General features: G+C 34.4%; 1 protein-coding gene and 1 long non-coding RNA gene across 3 annotated transcripts in view; one reads left to right on the plus strand and one right to left on the minus strand.

The window, feature by feature from the left end:
- Positions 1-19,645, minus strand: part of LOC136037349 (protein cab-1-like) — a 159,030-nt gene that overhangs the window by 18,877 nt on the left and 120,508 nt on the right. For both annotated transcript variants that reach the window (XM_065720026.1, XM_065720025.1), the window contains exon 7: positions 8,159-8,380. In XM_065720026.1, the coding sequence (XP_065576098.1) occupies positions 8,159-8,380 (222 nt within the window). The remainder of the gene's footprint in view (positions 1-8,158; positions 8,381-19,645) is intronic.
- Positions 17,812-19,645, plus strand: part of LOC136037350 (uncharacterized) — a 55,817-nt gene continuing 53,983 nt past the window's right edge. The window contains exon 1 of the long non-coding RNA XR_010619919.1: positions 17,812-17,891. This is a non-coding gene — a long non-coding RNA (uncharacterized LOC136037350). The remainder of the gene's footprint in view (positions 17,892-19,645) is intronic.

Raw genomic sequence — 19,645 nt, forward strand, 5'->3', positions numbered from 1 at the left:
ATGACGTTAAATAAAAGTCAAGGAGACACACTCGTGCCTCTATAAAGAGGCGACACACGACAATGTTAAGCGATCTTCGGTTCCAGTGGTCGCAGAGGGATGGGGAGGGATGCATTTCGTAGCCCGAGCTCCAACTAAGAAACCTGCAAAATTTCATCCCCCTCCAACTTTTCCTTCATGGGGAAAATCTGGCCGAAAGTTTCGACCCGTCAACCCCAGCCCCCCTTTAACGTTGTCCGATCGGGCTGAAATTCACAAGTTAAGGTCCCCTAGGGCCCAGGAGCTTATCCGCGAAATTTCAGCTTGATCCGATAACTCCTTCCCTGTTTTCCAGAAACCACGCATAGCCACTTAAAATTCATTTACTTTTTTTTCCTAGACGCCTACAGGTCACATCCGACATCGGATCTGGGTGTACGAAGACTCATTCGATGCGGAATTCTCCGAGTAATTTTCCTGGAAAGTTTCGTAGGAAAATCTTAACCCCCCGAAAGTTTCGACCCTCCAACCCCCCCCCCCCTCTTTTAACGTTGTCCGATCGGGCTGAAATTCACAAGTTAAGGTCCCCTACGGCCCAGGAGCTTATCCGCGAAATTTCAGCTCGATCCGATAACTCCTTCCCTGTTTTCCAGAAACCACGCATTAGCTATTTAATTAACGGATTTCTCTCCATAAGAGCCCATGTTAATTTGAAATTTTTAAAAGTTATTGAGAAGTTATATTTACAAACATGCAAGTTATTAGCTCAGTTAGTAGAGCGTGAGACTTTTAATCCTCGGGTCAAGGGTTCAAGTCCCTTACGGGCGGTTTTTTTTCACAACATCAAAAAAATTTTGATAACACCTGGACAGCTTATCATTTGAGAGATAACAGAATATTAGCTTCTTATGAGCAAAAGAAACATTTCGGTCATTCTATCTATTTTTTTTTCTATTTTATACAATGATTTAAAAGCAGGGGGGGAGGGGGGGGGGGGGGTTCCTCTCCTAATTCCTGTACGAGGAGTACTCCTGTACGAGGAGTAGAGGAATTATTAAATTACATCCACCATGGATTGTAGAAAAACGTACAGAATTAATATGAAAAAAAATTAAACCTGTACAAAAGAGTCTTTAAAAGCGGGGGGTTTGCCTCTCCTAATAGTCTTCTCATAGTCCTAATTTTTTTCTATTTTATACAATGATTTAAAAGCGGGGGGGGCGGCAGCCACCCAAGTTCCTCTCCTAATTCCTGTACGAGGAGTACAGGAATTATTAAATTACATCCACCATGGATTGTAGAAAAACGTACAGAAATAATATGAAAAAAACTTCGTTTTCTTAAAGAGTTAAAGAGGCTGCGTCCCAAAGTCAAACCTTAAAACGTACAGGAATTAGAAGAGGCAGTTGGGGGGCTGCCGCCCCCAAACCTCCAGCTTTTAAAGACTCTTTTGTACAGGTTTTTTTTTGTGGGGGGACTTCATTGTTACTATTTACTAGTTTCGGCGCAATGGTTCTCCTGTCCTCTTGTGTTTAACATTTTTCGAAGTTATTGCATTATTTATTCATTTCAATTTTTTGTTAATTAAAAGAGGGCCTTTCCGAAGCCAAGAGCGGGGGGTTGGCAAAAAAACAAAAAACCTGTACAAAAGAGTCTTTAAAAGCTGGGGGTTTGGGGGCGGCAGCCCCCCAACTGCCTCTTCTAATTCCTGTACGTTTTAAGGTTTGACTTTGGGACGCAGCCTCTTTAACTCTTTAAGAAAACGAAGTTTTTTTCATATTATTTGAATAGGGATAAATCCTTTTATTATTAAATAAAAAAAACTAGTTTTTCTAACTGAAAGTAAGGAGCGACATTAAAACTTAAAACGAACAGAAATTACTCCGTATATGAAATGGGTTGTCCCCTCCGCAGTCCCACGCTCTTTACGCTAAAGTTTGACTCTTTGCCACAATTCTACTTTTTAAAACAACTAAAAACTTTAGCGTAAAGAGCGTGGGACTGCGGAGGGGACAACCCATTTCATATACGGAGTAATTTCTGTTCGTTTTAAGTTTTAATGTCGCTCCTTACTTTCAGTTAAAAAAACTAGTTTTTTTTATTTAATTTCTGAACGTTTTTGAATTAATGCATGTTTGATTTTGGCTCTCCGCACATAAATTATTGAAATGAAATTAGTATATTAATTTTTTTTTGGCTAAATGGCTTTCTCTTAGTTTTGATCAGACGATTTTGAGAAATAAGGGGTGGGGAAGGAGGCCTGGCTGCCCTCCAATTTTTCGGTTACTTAAAAAGGCTACTAGAACTTTTAATATTCAACGAACGTTTTTATTAGTAAAAAATATACGTAACTTAAGAATTAACTTACGTAACAAACTTTTATATTCTTATATTTTTATTATGTGTACGAGGGGGTTTGTACCCTCGTTAATACCTCGCTCTTTACACTAAATCGTAAGTTTTGTTCCAATTCTTTAAAAATGACCCTTGAATCAAATAGGCCGTAGAATAAATTGTTGAAATCACTAAAAATATTTTAGCATAAAGAGCGAGGTATGTATCTCCTCCTAAATACCTCGCTCTTTATGCTAAAGTATTTTTAGAACCCCTCATATGTGTAATAATCTCTGTTTGTTTTAAATTTCAATGCTATTCCTTACTTTCATTTGAAAAAACGTTTTCATGTTTATTTTTTCATTGTTTTTTTTTATAGTAATGCTAGAAAATCCTGCGCCCTTTTCATTGAATTTTTTTCCCCCATGGCATATTTCTCCAAGGAAAGATCCTCCCACATAGCCCCCTCCCTCAACCCTACCCCCAAAACCAAAAAAATCCCCCTGAAAACGTCTGTACACTTCCCAATAACCATTATTATATGTAAACACTGGTTGAAGTTTGTAACTTGCAACCCCTCCCCCAGGGACTGTGGGGGAGTAAGTCATCCCCAAAAACATAGTTATTCAGATTTTCGACTATGCCAAACAAAATGGCTATCTCAACATTTTGATCCGTTGACTTTGGGAAAAAAAATGAGCGTGGGAGGGGGCCTAGATGCCCTCCAGTTTTTTTGGTCACTTAAAAAGGGCACTAGAACTTTTCATTTCCGTTAGAATGAGCCCTCTTGCGACATTCTAGGACCACTTGGTCGATACGATGACCCCTGGGAAAAAAAAAAACAAACAAAAAAACAAACAAATAAACACGCACCCGTGATTTGTCTTCTGGCAAAAAATGCAAAATTCCACATTTTTGTAGATAGGAGCTTGAAACTTCTACAGTAGGGTTCTCTGATACGCTGAATCTGATGGTGTCATTTTCGTTAAGATCCTACTACTTTTAGGGGGTGTTTCCCCCTATTTTCCTAAATAAGGCAAATTTTCTCAGGCTCGTAACTTTTGATGGCTAAGACTAAACTTGATGAAACTTATATATTTAAAATCAGCATTAAAATGCGATTCTTTTGATGTACCTTTTTATATCAAAATTCAATTTTTTAGAGTTTTGGTTACTATTGAGCCGGATCGCTCCTTACTACAGTTCGTTACCACGAACTGTTTGACACAGTGATAATAATATTCACAAATATACTGGATATTTCGATCACGTGTATCACATTAACAGCAATACTCGGTCACTGTATATGTAATCGTAATATCTAAAATATTTTGTGAATGTTATTATCACTGTCTAATAAGATGATTTATCCCTCTTCGAATGTTAATTTTCCGTGTCAGGGCATAAGACTATGAATACTTCCAATACAACCAAAAAACATTCTCTAACCCAGGATTTTATTCTATCCATAATTTTTAATTTTAAGGGCTGACAATTTTTTGCTTAACAACATCCAACTTGAGAGTCTGATATAACGCTTCACGTGTTTCACTAAAGGAATAGTCAAAGGCCTCAATCAGGACACAAAATCCCCTCCTTAAATGCTATCTCTTTTCTTTCAGTATTCTTCAAAGGCTATTCGAGAAATCATTTTCTTTCATCGATAATACTCTCAGAATTTCTATGGCTAAGATAAAATATATTAGATTCCAAGTTCCAAAGAATATCCAATCAATGTACATTCTGAAGGATAAAAGGATAAAATCTGAAGGATTTCCTTAGGATTTTAGTCCTGAGCCTGGGATCTTAGGAACAATGCACATTTTTCACATTACATACATATCCACATACATACATACATACATATCCATACCTATCACATAACATACATATCCATACATATCACATCACATATATATCCTTCAGATCAATACGGTCCTTCATCTTTCAGATCAATACCGTGGCGTTTTGCAAAAAGGGCCCAAGTCAAATTCTTCTAATTTTAAAGGGGAAAACTAGGAAAATAACAATAATAGCAATAATTTATTTGTATCCCACGATGAAATCGCACAATCAAAAAGTCTGTCTCACAAATCAGAACTTAAGAAATTTGAAACTTCAAAGACAGATTCTTAGTTAAATTTTCAGTCAAAAATTCAAATAGTCAAAATTGTTTGTTACTTAGAAAATAAGAGACTTAATAATTTGTAACTCCGTTAGAACTAAATATAGCCCATTTTGAACAAACTAATAGATAGATCTCTTCAAGTTCTTTTGAACCATAAGCATATATAAATATGGTTTTTTTTGCAAAACGCCAGGAAATATTCAATTGGGATTTGCCCTCTGATCCTGTTCATTAGGATAAATATATTTGGACTAAGTCTGGACTATTTGAATTATTAGTGTTAAAGATCTTGGATTTTTTAGGAATCTTGAGCTTTTTTGTGAGCAAATCTACGGATTTCCAGGGTAGTAGCCCTATTTTTCCATATTCTTATTAAATAAAAAAAAAACAATTTTTTTAACTGAAAGTAAGGAACGACATTGAAACTTAAAACGAACAGAAATTACTCCGTATATGAAAGGGGCTTTTCACCTGAACGCCCCACTCTTTACGCTAAAGTTTGACTCTTTCTCTTAACTCTACTTTTTACACACAAAAACTTTACAGTAAAAACCTAACAGTAAAAAACTTTAGCGTAAAGAGCAGGGCGTTGAGGAGGAAAAGCCCCTTTCATATACGGAGTAATTTCTGTTTGTGTTAAGTTTTAATCTCGCTCTTTACTTTCAGTTAAAAAAAAACTTGTTTTTTTATTTAATTTCTGAACGTTTTTGAATTAATGCATGTTTTGATTTTGGCTCTCCGCACATAAATAACTAAAACAAAATTTGCATATAAATTATTCTTTTTGGCTAAATGGCTTTCACATAGTTTTAATCGGAAGATTTTGAGAAAAAAGGAGCGGGGGAGGGGGCCTAGTTGCCGTCCAATTTTTTGATTACTTAAAAAGGCAACTAGAGCTTTTAATTTTTTACGAACGATTTCATTAGTAAAAAATATATACGTAACTTACGAATTAACTTACGTAACGAACTTCTATATTCGTATGTTTTATTACGCATATGATGGGGTTCACCTCTTCGTCAATACTTCGCTCTTTACAATAAAGCTTAAATTTTGTCCCAATTCATTAAGAATGACCCCTGGATCACAAAGGCCGTAGAATAGATGGTTGAAATTACTAAAAATACTTTAGCGTAAAGAGCGAGGTATTACGAGGAGGTGAACCTCCCATATGCGTAATAATTTCTGTTCGTTTTAAGTTTTAATGCTGCTCCTTACTTTCAGTTGAAAAAACTTTTCGTATTTAATTTTTCATTGTTTTTTTAAATAAAGCTAGAAAATCCTGCGCCCCCTTCATTGAAATTCTCTTGCGCCATGACAAATTCCTCCATGGAAAGAGCCTCCAACGTAACCCCCCTTCAACTTCTCTCCCCCCCAAACCAAAAAAATCCCCCTGAAAACGTCTGCACACTTCCCAATATCCATTACTATATGTAAACACTGGTCAAAGTTTGTAACTTGCAGCTCCTCCCACGGGGACTGTGGGGGAGTAAGTCCTCCCCAAAGACATAGTTATTAGGTTTTTCGACTATGAAGTTATATATAACTTCTAATTACCGTTAGAATGAGCCCTCTTGCAACATTACAGGACCACTGGGTCGATACAATCACCCCTGGGAAAAAGAAAAAAAAAACAAAAACTAGACTAAACTAGAAAACTAGACTAAACAAATATAAAAACAATCTATTGTTTATATTGTTGCCTTTTTTGTCTAGTGTTTGTGCTTAATACCACATTTGTATGCATTTGTTATTTTGCTTTTTGTTGTGCTTCATTATGTCAGTTTCGCATCTGGAAGCGTTTATCAACGGAATCACAAGAAGGAGAAACAAAAATATAAGACAACCCGATTAAACAAAACAAAAAACAATCAACTGTTTTTATCGTCGCTTTTTTGTCTAGTGTTTGTGTTTTTTGCCATATTTGTATGCATTTTTTTTTTGTCTTGTTTCAGTAGCCTAAAGCATCTTGTATTGTCATTATTTCATTTCACTCCTAAAAGCCTTTACCAACGGAACCACAAGAAGGATAAAAAACTAGAAGAAAACTAGATTAAACAAAATAAAACAATCAATTGTTTTTATTGTCACCTTTTTTTGTCTAGTGTTTGTTTTTTTTGCCATATTTGTATCCATTTTTTTGTCTTGTTTCAGTAGCCTAAAGCATCTTGTATTGTCATTATTTCATTTCGCAGCTGAAAGCCTTTATCAACAGAATCACAAGAAGGAGAAAACGAATAGAAGAAAACTAGATTAAACAAAAATAAAACAATCAATTGTTTTTATTGTCACTGATTTTATCAATTTTATTGTCAATTGATTTTATCAATCAATTGTTGAAAACTAAATTAAAAAAAAGTAAAACAACTATAAGTAAAAACGTTTGAAAACTAAATTGTTTTTATTGTCACAGTTTTTGTCTAGCGTTTGTGTTTTTTGCCATATTTGTATGCATTTTTTTGTCTTGTTTCAGCAGCCTGAAGCATCTTGTATTTTCGTTATTTCATTTCACATCTGAAAGCCTTTATCAACGGAATCACAAGAATAACAAAAATAATTAGAAAAAAACTAGATTAAAAAAAAAAAAATAAAAACAGTCAATTATTTTTATTTTTGCTTTTTTTGTCAAGCTTATTTGTATGTATTTGTTATTTTGCTTTTTGTCTTGCTTCAGTAGCCTACAACATCTCGGATTGTCAGTTTTGCTTTTTCTTTTACTATTACTGCAACTTTCAGCGATTTTGACTGTTACAACGTTGCAAGCAATCACTAAATGAAAAACACATGCAGAAATAACTCACTTATTCATTTAACTGATTTTTTTTTAACACAGTGTTTCAATCCCCTGAATAAATTTTCAGCATCGCAAGCTACAAAACACTACAAAAATTTATATAATTTATGAAAAGTTACAGTATAATAATATTTGTCAACGCTGCTAGATGGTTCAATTTTGTGGTAGTTAAAATGCTTCAATATACAAAATACATAAAAGTTAAAAGAAGAATATCTAATGACCAGAGTGTTAAATCACAGATGAATGTTGTTCGGAAGAATAGAAAGACAAGTTTGTAAACCAATATTAAAATATTGGCAGCTGCAGTGACGAAGTGTGGTCCATAAACGCGGGTGTTTCGGAAGACGGGGGGGGGGGGTGACTTGTTAGATGTTTTCTAGATGAATTGTCTACGGATTGTTTTGGGTACCCGTCTGATTTGGGTAACCAAATTTCAGGCAATAAGTTGTAAAGTAAAATGGGTTACGCCTAGCTTTCTTGGGCTATAATGAGAGTAAGGTTGAGGTGGCTAAGACATATTTTGTGGATGAAGGATCACAGATTGCCAAAGATCGTCATTTTCGGTCATCCGTCTAGTGCATATAAATAGCCCTGAATGAAGGGGAGGAATAGATCGTAAGAAAGGGTTTAAAGAAAATTGGAACTTCTTGAGAGAAAGTAAAGAGGGAAACTTCAAGGTAGTTTGGGATGGAGGAGGAACGCGCGGAGCTGTGTAGACCTGAGGTTGGTCATTACTGCAGTGATTTATTAGTGGTAGCAGTAATAGTAGTAGGCTAATGTGTAAAGTTATGGCACCAGTTTTAATAGCTATTGTCTGTATTTGTATGATAATGTTATTAAATTGAAATTTTGAGAAAATTGACATTATTACCAGTCAAATTCAGATTTTGAAAAATTCTACAATAAATAAAAGAAGATACCTTTCCATTGCAAGTACTTGCTGTTTCTGATGCTGGTAGTGGAACATATGAGCGCTTTGTGCCAGTTTTCTGTCTCCTGATTTTGAAGAATTAGTGGAAGCTCTAGACTCTGCAAAGGATCTATCGTGGCTTCCAGGAGTAGTGACCGAAGAGTTAGTACTGCTCCCTCTGTATGCAGCTGGATAGTCAACATCTGCTGCAGCTTTCACACCGCGCTGCAGCCTAAAAACAATTTATAGAAATGTAAGTTTACAGCTCTTTCTATTCGTGTTCAGAGTCAAGTACCAATTTCATTATGTCTTCTTTGTCATGTGAACTTTTTAGGGGAAGAGCTATTGCTGAATCCTAAGATTTCTAAAACATCATACTAGATAGTGTAACTCTCAGTGGATCAATTACAAGATGAATACAAGGAGTTGAAAATTAGACTTTTTAAGGGTCTGGCACATGAAGAGTTGATTTCATGGATTTTAAGCAGTTTTCTCTTCATTCCTCTAAATTTGTTCCCTATATAAGCTTTGTCTTTGGCAAATCGTAAAAATAACATGCTAGATAGTGCAACAAAGGTAGACCAATAACAATAAGGACACAGGATTTCAACAATCAGGCTTTTTAATTGTTTAATCATAGGGACAGGACGTCCCTATAAGTGTCCGTTTAACTGTTTAAGTCCTGTTTAAGTCCCACCCGGTTTAAGTGTTTCGCGTTTCAGGCAGTTCTTTCTCCATTTCTTTGCACTATTTTGTAGCCTAAAATTTAGTTGCTTTTGATGCCCATATTGAGTCTGTAAATATAGCTAAATTAAGATAAACTGCTGAATGTAAAATGCCATTGCCTTTTAAAATATTTGAATTGAAAACTTTATTATTTAAAAATTACGCCTCCCATTCCAATTGCGCTTTGTTTAAGTGATTGTTTAAGCATATTCTTAGCAAATATAAACTTTAGCGTAAAGAGCAAGGGGATGAGGACGTGATAACCATCATATGCTAGGGATAGTTTTGGTTTGTTTAAATGTACAATTCCCCTCTTTGCTTTGACTCGATTACTTTTCTAGAATTTGGTATAGGTTTATTTTTGATAATACTCGCAGGCTTATCATAGATACGAGAAGAACTACCATCCCTTAAATTCAACTCTTGGAAACAAGAGGACATAAAAATCTGTACAAATAGAAAAACGAGCAACATTTCCATTTAAATCAAATCAGTTTATGTTAACGAACTACAAGTGAGGAAGACCTCGGCTAATAGAAACCGAACGCTAGAAAATGGGGTTTTGATAGCAATATATAGATTAAAAGCATCGTTCTTTATGATAATTATAAATATATAAAATTTATAAAGTTTAGAGTTAACCATCAAAAGTAAGGAACCGGAGAAATCAGCTTCAGATTCAGTCCATCAGATTCAGTGCATCAGAAAACACTATTGCGTACGTTTTGAACTCGTGTCCACCAAAACGTGAAATTTCCGTATTTTCTCGAGAAGGAAGATCCGCTTGTTGTTGGTTTTTTTTTTTTTTCAGGGGTGATCATATCAAACCAATTGTCCTAAAAGATGGGAGGTGATTATTCAAATCGAAACTAAAAACTTTTAGTCCTGTTTTTAAATAGCCAAACAGATTCTGGCATAGGGAAGTGGCATTTTTGGCCTATTTTGGATCAAGGACCTAACTGTATAGATTACATAATTATAAAATGACCAATCGAAGGTTTCAAAAAATCGCATTTTGAATTTTTCCAGTTTCAGTGGCAGTGATGCCACGCGGTGGCGCATTCGTTCTTAAAGATTCAAGTAGTTCTGATAAAATAGACTGTTAATACAGACGTTTATTTAAAGCATCATTTAACTAAGTTGATTAATTTGATACGTAAGAAAATTATGCACACTGAAGTATGTTTGTGCGTCGGGTATTTTGAGGAAGGAATTATGATGATTCCTTAATTTTTATTTTACTCGGTAACTACCCCTTTCCCTCCACAATCCTTGTATATAATATAGTCTATTTGGAAGTCCAGTGGTAGAGAAAATTCGGAAAGTAGAGAGAGAAATATATGAACATGAGATACTTATGGTAAACAGATAACTTAAAATGAAACTTTAAATACGCGTAAAGTCTTCAATTGTATTTGGCAGTCCTATGCAATCATAAATATGCTAAAAACTAATGTATTTATTCCTACTAAAAACAGATTCGGACTTACTTTAGCATGCAAAAAGTGTTAGCTTCTTCGGAACGTTTTCGTTAGCCTACGTTAACTTAATCGGTGGACACCAATTCAATATATTACATATTAAATTTCTATATTAAATATTTCACAAAATTTAATAACAAAATTTAATTAGACACAGAGTTTACCATAAATTTTTATAGTCATTCGTCCGATATTATCTGAACTTTGTAAAGGCAGGATTCCTATTGACTCAACTTTTGCTTCGAGGATTTTCAATCGATAATTACCTTTTCATATTTATCGAGCCATTGAAATTCGGGGAAATCTATTCTCTTTAATGTTCCTTCTCAGGTCTTTCGCACCATTTACCAAAGACTGTTTATCTTTGGAAGTCTCTTTCTTGTTCAATGTGCAGAATTTCCGGATGAAAAGTGACAATACTTGGAAATTATCAAACAGACGGAGAAGTCATACGCATCCAGTAGATTCCATGATATACAAGTTATATTTTATAATTTCATTTTGAGATTTTTTTAAAAGTCCATACTGAATTATAACAGGTTTAAACATAAAATTATTAGTTTTTCATGTTTTCCTGAACACTTACTGAGCATGTGCAGCAGTGTTGGCTTCAGATACCGTCTTAACTGCTGTAATAAGTCATAAGGCTATAAAGCTCGTTGAGAACAAATTGAGCCTTGTCTTGTCATTTGATTATATAAGACCATTTGAAGAAAGCCTGACTAGATTGAATTTATTATACTCTTTATTAGTATGGAAGATTAGAAGAGGTCACACCTTCTGAACAAATAGTGATTCTGACTTCGTAACCGACTAACAACACTAAGACGAACAAGAAAAATAGAACGGTGTTTTGTTTTGGCGTTTTTAGTCTAATTTACGTTACTGCTAAAAATGAAGGATCTTAATTACTGTTAATTAAGACAATTCATTAGGGATCCTGCTGCTATAAGGAGCTCTCAGTAGCAGCAGAATTTTTTGACACTTAAGGACCAATTTTTATAAGTTCATGACCTGCTAAGCTGCAAGCTTAGTAGGTCATCTTAGGGGTCTAGACGATCTATGCTGGCATCTATCATGAAAATAATTTTTTACATTGGTTCCTCTGTTGCATGCTTCCAAGAGGCCCTTCTTGAAATTCCACCTTCCTTGGAATGAAATAAAATATCCTTTTCTTTCTCGAGATGAAACTGATGTTTAACAAACGTTACTCTCGTCAGTTCACAAGCAACAAGATTTAGAAGCAAAAGAAAAAGAAAACGAGTTATCTCCAATTCTGTTTGTTTAGGTCATCCGTTGAAAAAAACGCCTTTAAATTATGTGAATCGATTATAGACCCCTGAAGGAACAGTCCCAGGTCTTTTCTGTAATTCAACAGAGTTACTCCCTTTCCCTCTTCATTTTTGCAATTTTAATGGCCTATGCTTATTGGATGCATGATTTCAAAGGAAGTCATCAGTTGAATAAGAGTGAGACTTTTTAATGATTTTTTCGGTGGTATTGGGCTCACTGCCAATCTAAATCAAGAATTTTAGCACAAATAACGGAGCCCTGAAATGCAGTCAAATATGCGGGAATTAGACTGTCACTAAGGATTACAAATCAAGTCATGTAGGCCTACGACAATTTTAGTGCAACGCCAATACGCAAAATGAAAGTCAATTCTGACGACCTAGAGTGGGGGTGGACAACCCATGACCCATATGGGTCACTGAGTAGCCCATTTAGATTCAACCAGCCCACTTTAGCCTCGAAAGTAAGTATAACATAATTTAAGTTCTTACTATAAGGTGAAAGAAAATTATGGTGAAGAGTTATATTTTAAATTAGGGATTTCAAAAGAATCCCTGAGGTCTTGGATGCAGGTGCGAGCAAACTGTCTCCCTCTTCACAGTTTTTGGAAAAATAGGTGTCACCCGGAAATGCGGTATACTTGCCCAATTTGCGGTGATCTTGATGGGCTAGACCATTTTCTTTTCAGGTGTCAGAGGGCTAAATGAGCTAAGAGGGAGCTTTCTTTGGGTGGATGGTCGTGAGCCCCTTCTTGGAACTTTGAAGTCGACGTCGAAAATAAATATAGTAGCAGTGGCAAATTTTGTCCGGAAGGGTCATGTTATTCGAAAGTCGATTGTTACATAATTTAGTTTGTTTGTTGTTATATATGTATGTATACGGCCTGAAAAATGGCTTTAAATACAGTCATTCATTCATTCATTCATTCATAAAAAAATACATTATAAGGCATTAATGTTTGAGAGAAAAGTCTGGATATATGGAAGCAGGTGACAAATTGATATGTAGTTTATATACATATATAATTACCTCGAATGCTTAAAATAATGAGCGCGACACTTGTCTTTATAAATTTAAGATGTGATATGATAGATGATGATGAATCTGATTGCAATGCTGAGCTTTTAAGAAATTTAGGAAAAAACTAATTCTAAAAGAATTGTGAAATCAGCAATGAAAACATTGCTTGTGCCAGCTTTGTCAGCTAGAATAGTTCACTGCGTTGAAGATATGGCCAAAGATACTGGCCAACAGGTCAGATATGATCTGTTACCTAGTGACATAATTATAGTTGCAGTTAATAAAAGGACATTCACTAAAAGACCGTTATCTCACCCAAACATCCCTCTGATATCTGTATTATGGCTTATTTTCACCCACAGTCAAAAAAGGTTGCCGATTCCTGATCTAGAGGATGTTAGAGAGTTAACGTAATTGGAGAGCACCAATGAACTGGAACAATGCCCAGAAATAGAAATAATAAAATGCGTCCCTTGTGCTGGTAATGCTTTTGATAAACTTAAAAGGAAATTGAATGGTACAGTAAAATCAACAATCCCCAATCATCGATTCTCAAATGAAATTGCAATGCGCGCAAAATGCAGCAGAATAGAAAGTTTGAAAGAAGACACATAGACTTTGAGATTCACTGGTGCAGTCGTATTTAGAAAAGCCACTGTCTGATAAAATTGCGAAAACTGCTAGGTGCAACGAAGCAAAGTCACTGTATAACTTAGCCAACGCAATAGCTTTAACTTCGTAAAGTGTTGCGTCTTCCATACATTGCTTTTTCTTCTCAAACTTCATCATACGCAGCTTGGGATCCTACAAGTTCAAGAAGGGCTCGTTTAAACGTTTATTAAAGGCCCAAGTGGTAATTCAAGGGCCAAAACCACTTGTACAGCAGCAAACTACCCTTTATTTTCCGAAATGCCCAGTAGCCACTAGACATTAGATAAGATTTTTTTTATATCCGTATTAATTAAAATAGTTAAATATATACAAAAAAAATGTGCCTGTAGAAACAAAATGATTTTGCAGCCCTAGATGCAAGGATCTCAAATATTACAAAGGATCTATTTTAAGTAAAAACTGCATACACACATGTAAAAATGTCGCATACACAATGGCGTAGAAACATGGAGATTTTACACCGTCTTCAAATCTGATTTATTCAAGAACCTATATTTTTTATGATAAGACATTTTTATGATATTTTTGATTTGTGATTTATGATCTTGATTTATGGTGTTTTTATGAGAGGGATCTCAGGTTGGACCCTTAGGCCCATGGCAACTCCAATACCGAAACAATTAAACACAATAAGTTTTTTGATTATCTGAAGATTTTGATATTCTTTGTTTCTCATCACTTTACGCGGGTGTTTGATTTTCACCAGGTCATTATTTTGATAGTTTAGGTCACTAGTTACGTGTGTATTAGGCTGTAATACAATATGAAAATTCGAAAAGTACACGAAGCTCATCAAGTTACGCACAAAACATATTTTAAGCGCTGCAGTCGTGCGTATTTGTGTTTTTATTAGAAATTGACTATTATGTAGATCGGGCAGTAAAGGCATATCTTGACGCCTTTGGGCGTATCTTTAAGAAATAATATGCTCACTAAATAAAAGCGCATTCCATACGAAGTGGTTGGAAAAAAAAATATTAATACATAGAAGACGTTTCCCACTTGAATAACTCGAAGCTATTAAGTATTCAACTATTCAGCCAGGTTCCTTTCCAAACTCGCTAATGACTTTCTTTCTGCTTCAGTAATCGCCCAGTTTTCTTGACATCCAAAACCTATATGAAGACATATGGGATATTCCTTAATAATTAGGTAGCTGGATAGAACAATGATTCGATTTAAACCGTTGTTGCGACGAATATCTAGGGTAACAAATTACTTTACAGTAATTAAGGAATATCTTAATAAACTATGCTCAATCTGAATGGATCTTGATGAATAAACAACTAAAAGAAGTGTGGTCACATTAGGTTTATATCGATATCAACGACAGTGGTATTCACAAAAATATAGGGAGGGGGAACAAAATTCATTTTCTAAAATCTAGGGGGGGGGGCTAATTTGTGTTTTTCTTCAATTTTTCAATGAGAATACCCAAAAAGGGCAATTCATGATTAAAATACCTAAAATAGCTATTTTTTCAATCTAGTGGAAGAAACAATCCAGGGAGAAGAAGTGCCCCCTCCTTCCAATTAATGGCCTTCGTATACAAAATAACTTTGATTTATTAAAATGGGAAGCATCTCCTATGCATTATATATTTCTTTGTTTCCAAACCGCTTCGTATGGAATGGGCTTTTAGAGTGAATATATTATTTCTTTGCGATTTTTTCCCTCATTTGATCTTTCTTTTTTTTCTTTTCTTTTATTTTGCTCCTTTAGAATTTTGTAGTGCGAGATAGGTAATTATGACAGTTTTTATGTAGGGAGTGCTTGGAATACTCAAAGTTCTGACAAGAAAAGAGGGATAAAACTCTAGGGTTGGGAAAGTATTCCCTCACCCCAATTTACTGCCCCGATCAACGTGGGAGTTTTGAGTTATTGAAATGAGAAGTGTCTCCTCTTTACTGTATAATAAGGACACGTTTATATTTTCCCCTGACTTTCATATCCTTTGTAAGATTGTCTCCGTTTATTACAATGATACTTTATTCAGATGATGACTATCTTACGCAAGGTTTTATTAATGACTAAATCTTAATTTTGTTCAACCCTGCTGAAGACTTACTTACACCCAATCTTTACTATCTTTACAATCTTTACTATTTTATTTAATTTTATTTACTATTTTATTTACTATTTACTATTTACTATTTTACTATTTTACTATTCCACAATTTACTATTTTATTTACTATTTTTATTTAATCTTTACTATTTTACAATCTTTACAATCTTTACTATGTCTTTTTCAGGTGAAGTCGGTCAAATTAAAACGGCTTTTGTTCACACAGTATGACTCTTATTTGAAAAGCAATTTCATATGTGCCTGATTTGCCTTTGAGACTTAAAAAGCAAAAATGGAGACTAAAGCCACCAGAACAAGTAAAAAGGTACAACTTACATCAACTGATAAAGTAAAAGAAAAGATACGCCTTTACTGCCCGATCCACATAATATTCAATTTCTAATAAAAAACCCAAATACGCACGACTGCAGCGCTTAAAATATGTTCTGTACGGAATTTGATGGACTTGGTATACTTGTAGAACAGCCTGATACACACGTAACTAGTGACCTGAACTATTAAAATAATGACTTAGTGAAAACCAAAGAACCATGTAAAGTGATGTGAAACAAATCATTAATAATTATCAAAAACAAATAATTATTTTGGATCGGAGTTGCCATAGGCCCAAGTGTCCAACCTGGGATCTCTCTATTTAAAAAAAAAATGTAAGCTCTTGAATAAATCTGATTTCAGGACGGTGCAAAACCTTCATGTTTTGCACCGTCACACCGTTATGTTTTCATAACGTTATGTTTTCATAACGTTATGTTTTCAACGGTATGTTTTCATCACACCGTTGTGTATGCGACGTTTTAAATGTGTGTATGCAGTGTTTATTTAAATTGGACCCTTTTTATTATTTAGGATCCTTGCTTCTAAGGCTGCAAAATCACTTTGTTTCTACAGACACATTTTTGTATATATTTGACTATTTTAATTAACACGGAAATCATGAAATTATTCCCTAATGTCTAGTAGCTACAGGGCATCTTGGAAAATAAAGGGTAGTTGCAGCTCTACAATTGGTTTTGGCCATATAAGTACTACTCGGGCCTTTATTAAACATTTAAACGAGCCATTCTTGAGCTTATACAATCCCCCGTCGTGTATGATGAAGTCTGTGAAGAAAAAGCAATGCATGGAAGACGCAATGCTCTTTACGAAATTGAAGCTGGCTCTTTACGAAATTGAAGCTGTTGCGTTGGCTAAGATATGTTATGACTTTGTTTGGTTGCACCTGGTAGTTCTCGCAATTTTATCAAACAGTGTTTTTTCTAAATACAACTGTACCAGTGAATCTCAAAGTCTAAGTTTCTTCTTTTAAACTTTCTATTCTGCTGTATTTACACGCATTACACTTCTATTTGAGATTTGACGACTAGGGACTCGTGATTTTAGTGTACAATTCAATTCCCTTTTAAGTTTATCAAAAGCATTACCAGCACAAGCGACGTATTTTATGATTTCTGTTTCTGGGCATTGTTCCAAGTCATTGGACCTTCCCAATTACGTTAACTCTCTAACATCCTCTAAAGCAGGAACCGACAACCAGTTTTAACTGCTGGTCAAAATCAGCCTTAATGCAGATATCTAATTGAGATGTGTAGAAAAGATATCTAGAAAAGTTTTTAGAATATATTTAATTTTGAAAGAGATATACTTATTATTGGGACGGAAATTTGGAAATTCAAACACCAAAAACAAGAAGAACAATGGGGAATTTCTCAAGACAGTGGGAAACAAATTAGAATGAATATTTCGGCCCAATGTCCAAGGGCCGTCCTCAGCAATACCAAGATATATAAGAAGAAACAACTTACTAAATGATAAAATCAATAAAACTAAAATGAAACATTTTCCAAAACAGTCCCAGCATCCTTACCTCAGCGTAGTTCAACCAGGACTGATAAATAAATTGTGATGAAACGAGGCAATTCATTGAAATGAAAGAGAATGATTTAAAAACACGTTTTTAGTGCCAGCCTTGCTTTTATGGCTGCTGATCTCATAGGTCTACTTGTGACAGGTTCTGTGTTAATATCTATTGGTTTTTTATAATATTTCGTAAGGTCATTTTTAATTAAATTTGTGTATAGAGCATTTAGTGAATATTCTCCCAAGTCCCTATTTAAGGAAAAATTATTATTAATCTTAAGTCTGATTTCAATTGCTTCTCAAACTACTTGCTTTATGCCTAGGTCATTGCTAATAATGGCGGATTCTTCAAAAAGTATTTTGTGGCTAGGATTTTCAAAAACATGGCTACTTAGAGCAGAATCAAAAGAAACAGAAGTAATATTAGAATTCAGAGCTTTGGTGATATCATCCTTATGCTGTTGTAGGCGTTTCTGAAAATTCTGGTGACTTCTCCCTACATAGAATTTGCCACAGTCGCATGGTACTTGATAGACACCTCTTTGGCGAGTAACTGGAGTTTTATCTTTACCAGAATTTAGGAGATTTATGATTTTCAAACTATTGGTAAATACAACATACGGATTATTTTGTGTGCAAACTTTTTTAAGATTTCTAGTGATTTTTGGGATATATGGGAGGTAAATTATGTTTTAGGGCTTATCAGGATTCTCACATGGTAAATTATCGTTGATTTTAGAAAGTGTCTTTTCAGTCTACGGTTATTTGTATTATTAATAAACAAAAGAGGATCCCATTTCCAAAAAGTATGTCCCTGATAAAGTCTAGTTCAGCTGTGAGGTAGGAATCAGAACAAATGTTTAGGGTACGATCGACGAGAGATATTACGATTGTGGGGGAGTGGTTTGATTCGCTGAGATAAGGATGCTGGGACTGTTTTGAAAAATTTTTCATTTTAGTTTTATTGATTTTATTCTGTTGTAAGTTGTTTCTTCTTATATATTTTTGTATTGCTGAGGACGGCCCTTGGACATAGGGCCGAAATATTCATTCTAATTTGTTTCCCACTGTCTTGAGAAATTCCCTATTTCTCTTCTTGTTTTTGGTGTTTGTGATGGAAAGGCAGTGGGGTCTTCGTCGCTATTTATATTTAGAAATGCAAATTCCAGCTCTACTTTTGGAGCAAGAGAAAATGTAACTGTACCAACCAATCCACTTAAAAAAATATGCTAATTATAACAGTTTGCCAAAACTCACCTCCAAAGCCATGCGAACTGAATGACCTGATTTGTTTAACGGTACTTAATTTAGAAATTCACAAGATAGAATAAATTTAAAGTTTCCTTCAATATTTTATGGCTCTCAGGCTCTATTTTCATGTTCTTTTCTGTTTTTAGTAGAAACTAAATATGTTTACTTTATTCCTTTTGACTGGAGTTTTGAATGTCCGGCCACTGGACATTTTATATTGAAATTTCTAGTCACGTCATCTTCTCCTTAGAAAAACTTAGGTAAATAAAAAAAAAACCTTAATGCCTTCCCAGCTAATGTTGGCTTTTAATTTTATTTGACTTATACTAAATATTTAGTGTTTATAATTATTTTTTCTTCTATTTTTTAAAGAAAGGCTATTTACTATTCTTTGAAATATTTTTTACATTCCTTAATTCATTAATGTTTTGAACAAAATTCTTACTTATTTGGATCATTTTCTCACTGTATAAATTAAACGGAGAAAAAACGAAAAAAACACATATCTTGAAAAAAAAATCCTCAAGTAATTTTCCTCTTCCAACGAGCTCTAACTAATACATGAAATATTCAATGAGAGTGAAACTAATTCTAAAATAAAAATAATAGATATAAGAAACAAAATCAAAAGTATGTTGAAAAATTAACTTTCAAACAATTTTTTGGGGCGAGGGAGTCAAGATTCAGTTTTTTCAGGCTGTCTTAACAATCAAATGTGTTAGACAGTAAGTAAATACTTGTATTTATTTTTTACTTTTAATTGGGGAGGCGGTAGTGTGTAAAAACCTCAAAGCCCCTTAAGTGTGGCCGTGAATACAGACCATCAACTAAAATCACTATGAATCATTTGATCGTAAGCACTTTTTGTTTCTCAATAAAGTGTTACTATCAGATTGCATTACATTCAAAATTGTTTCTGATTGTAGTCGCCATCTTAGTTTTCTATTCACTCTCAATTATTCTCACTTCTTTTACCATATTTTTAAAATAAAACTCAGTATTCAGATTAGGCTTCTTAATTCCTAGCTAAACATTTTCCAGAATGCTATTACAGACCAGGCAAATTTTATTCGAGATAATAAGATTCTGAGCTTTTCCATAATTCCAAC

Source organism: Artemia franciscana, chromosome 16, assembly GCF_032884065.1.
Source record: "Artemia franciscana chromosome 16, ASM3288406v1, whole genome shotgun sequence".
Taxonomy (NCBI): domain Eukaryota; kingdom Metazoa; phylum Arthropoda; class Branchiopoda; order Anostraca; family Artemiidae; genus Artemia; species Artemia franciscana.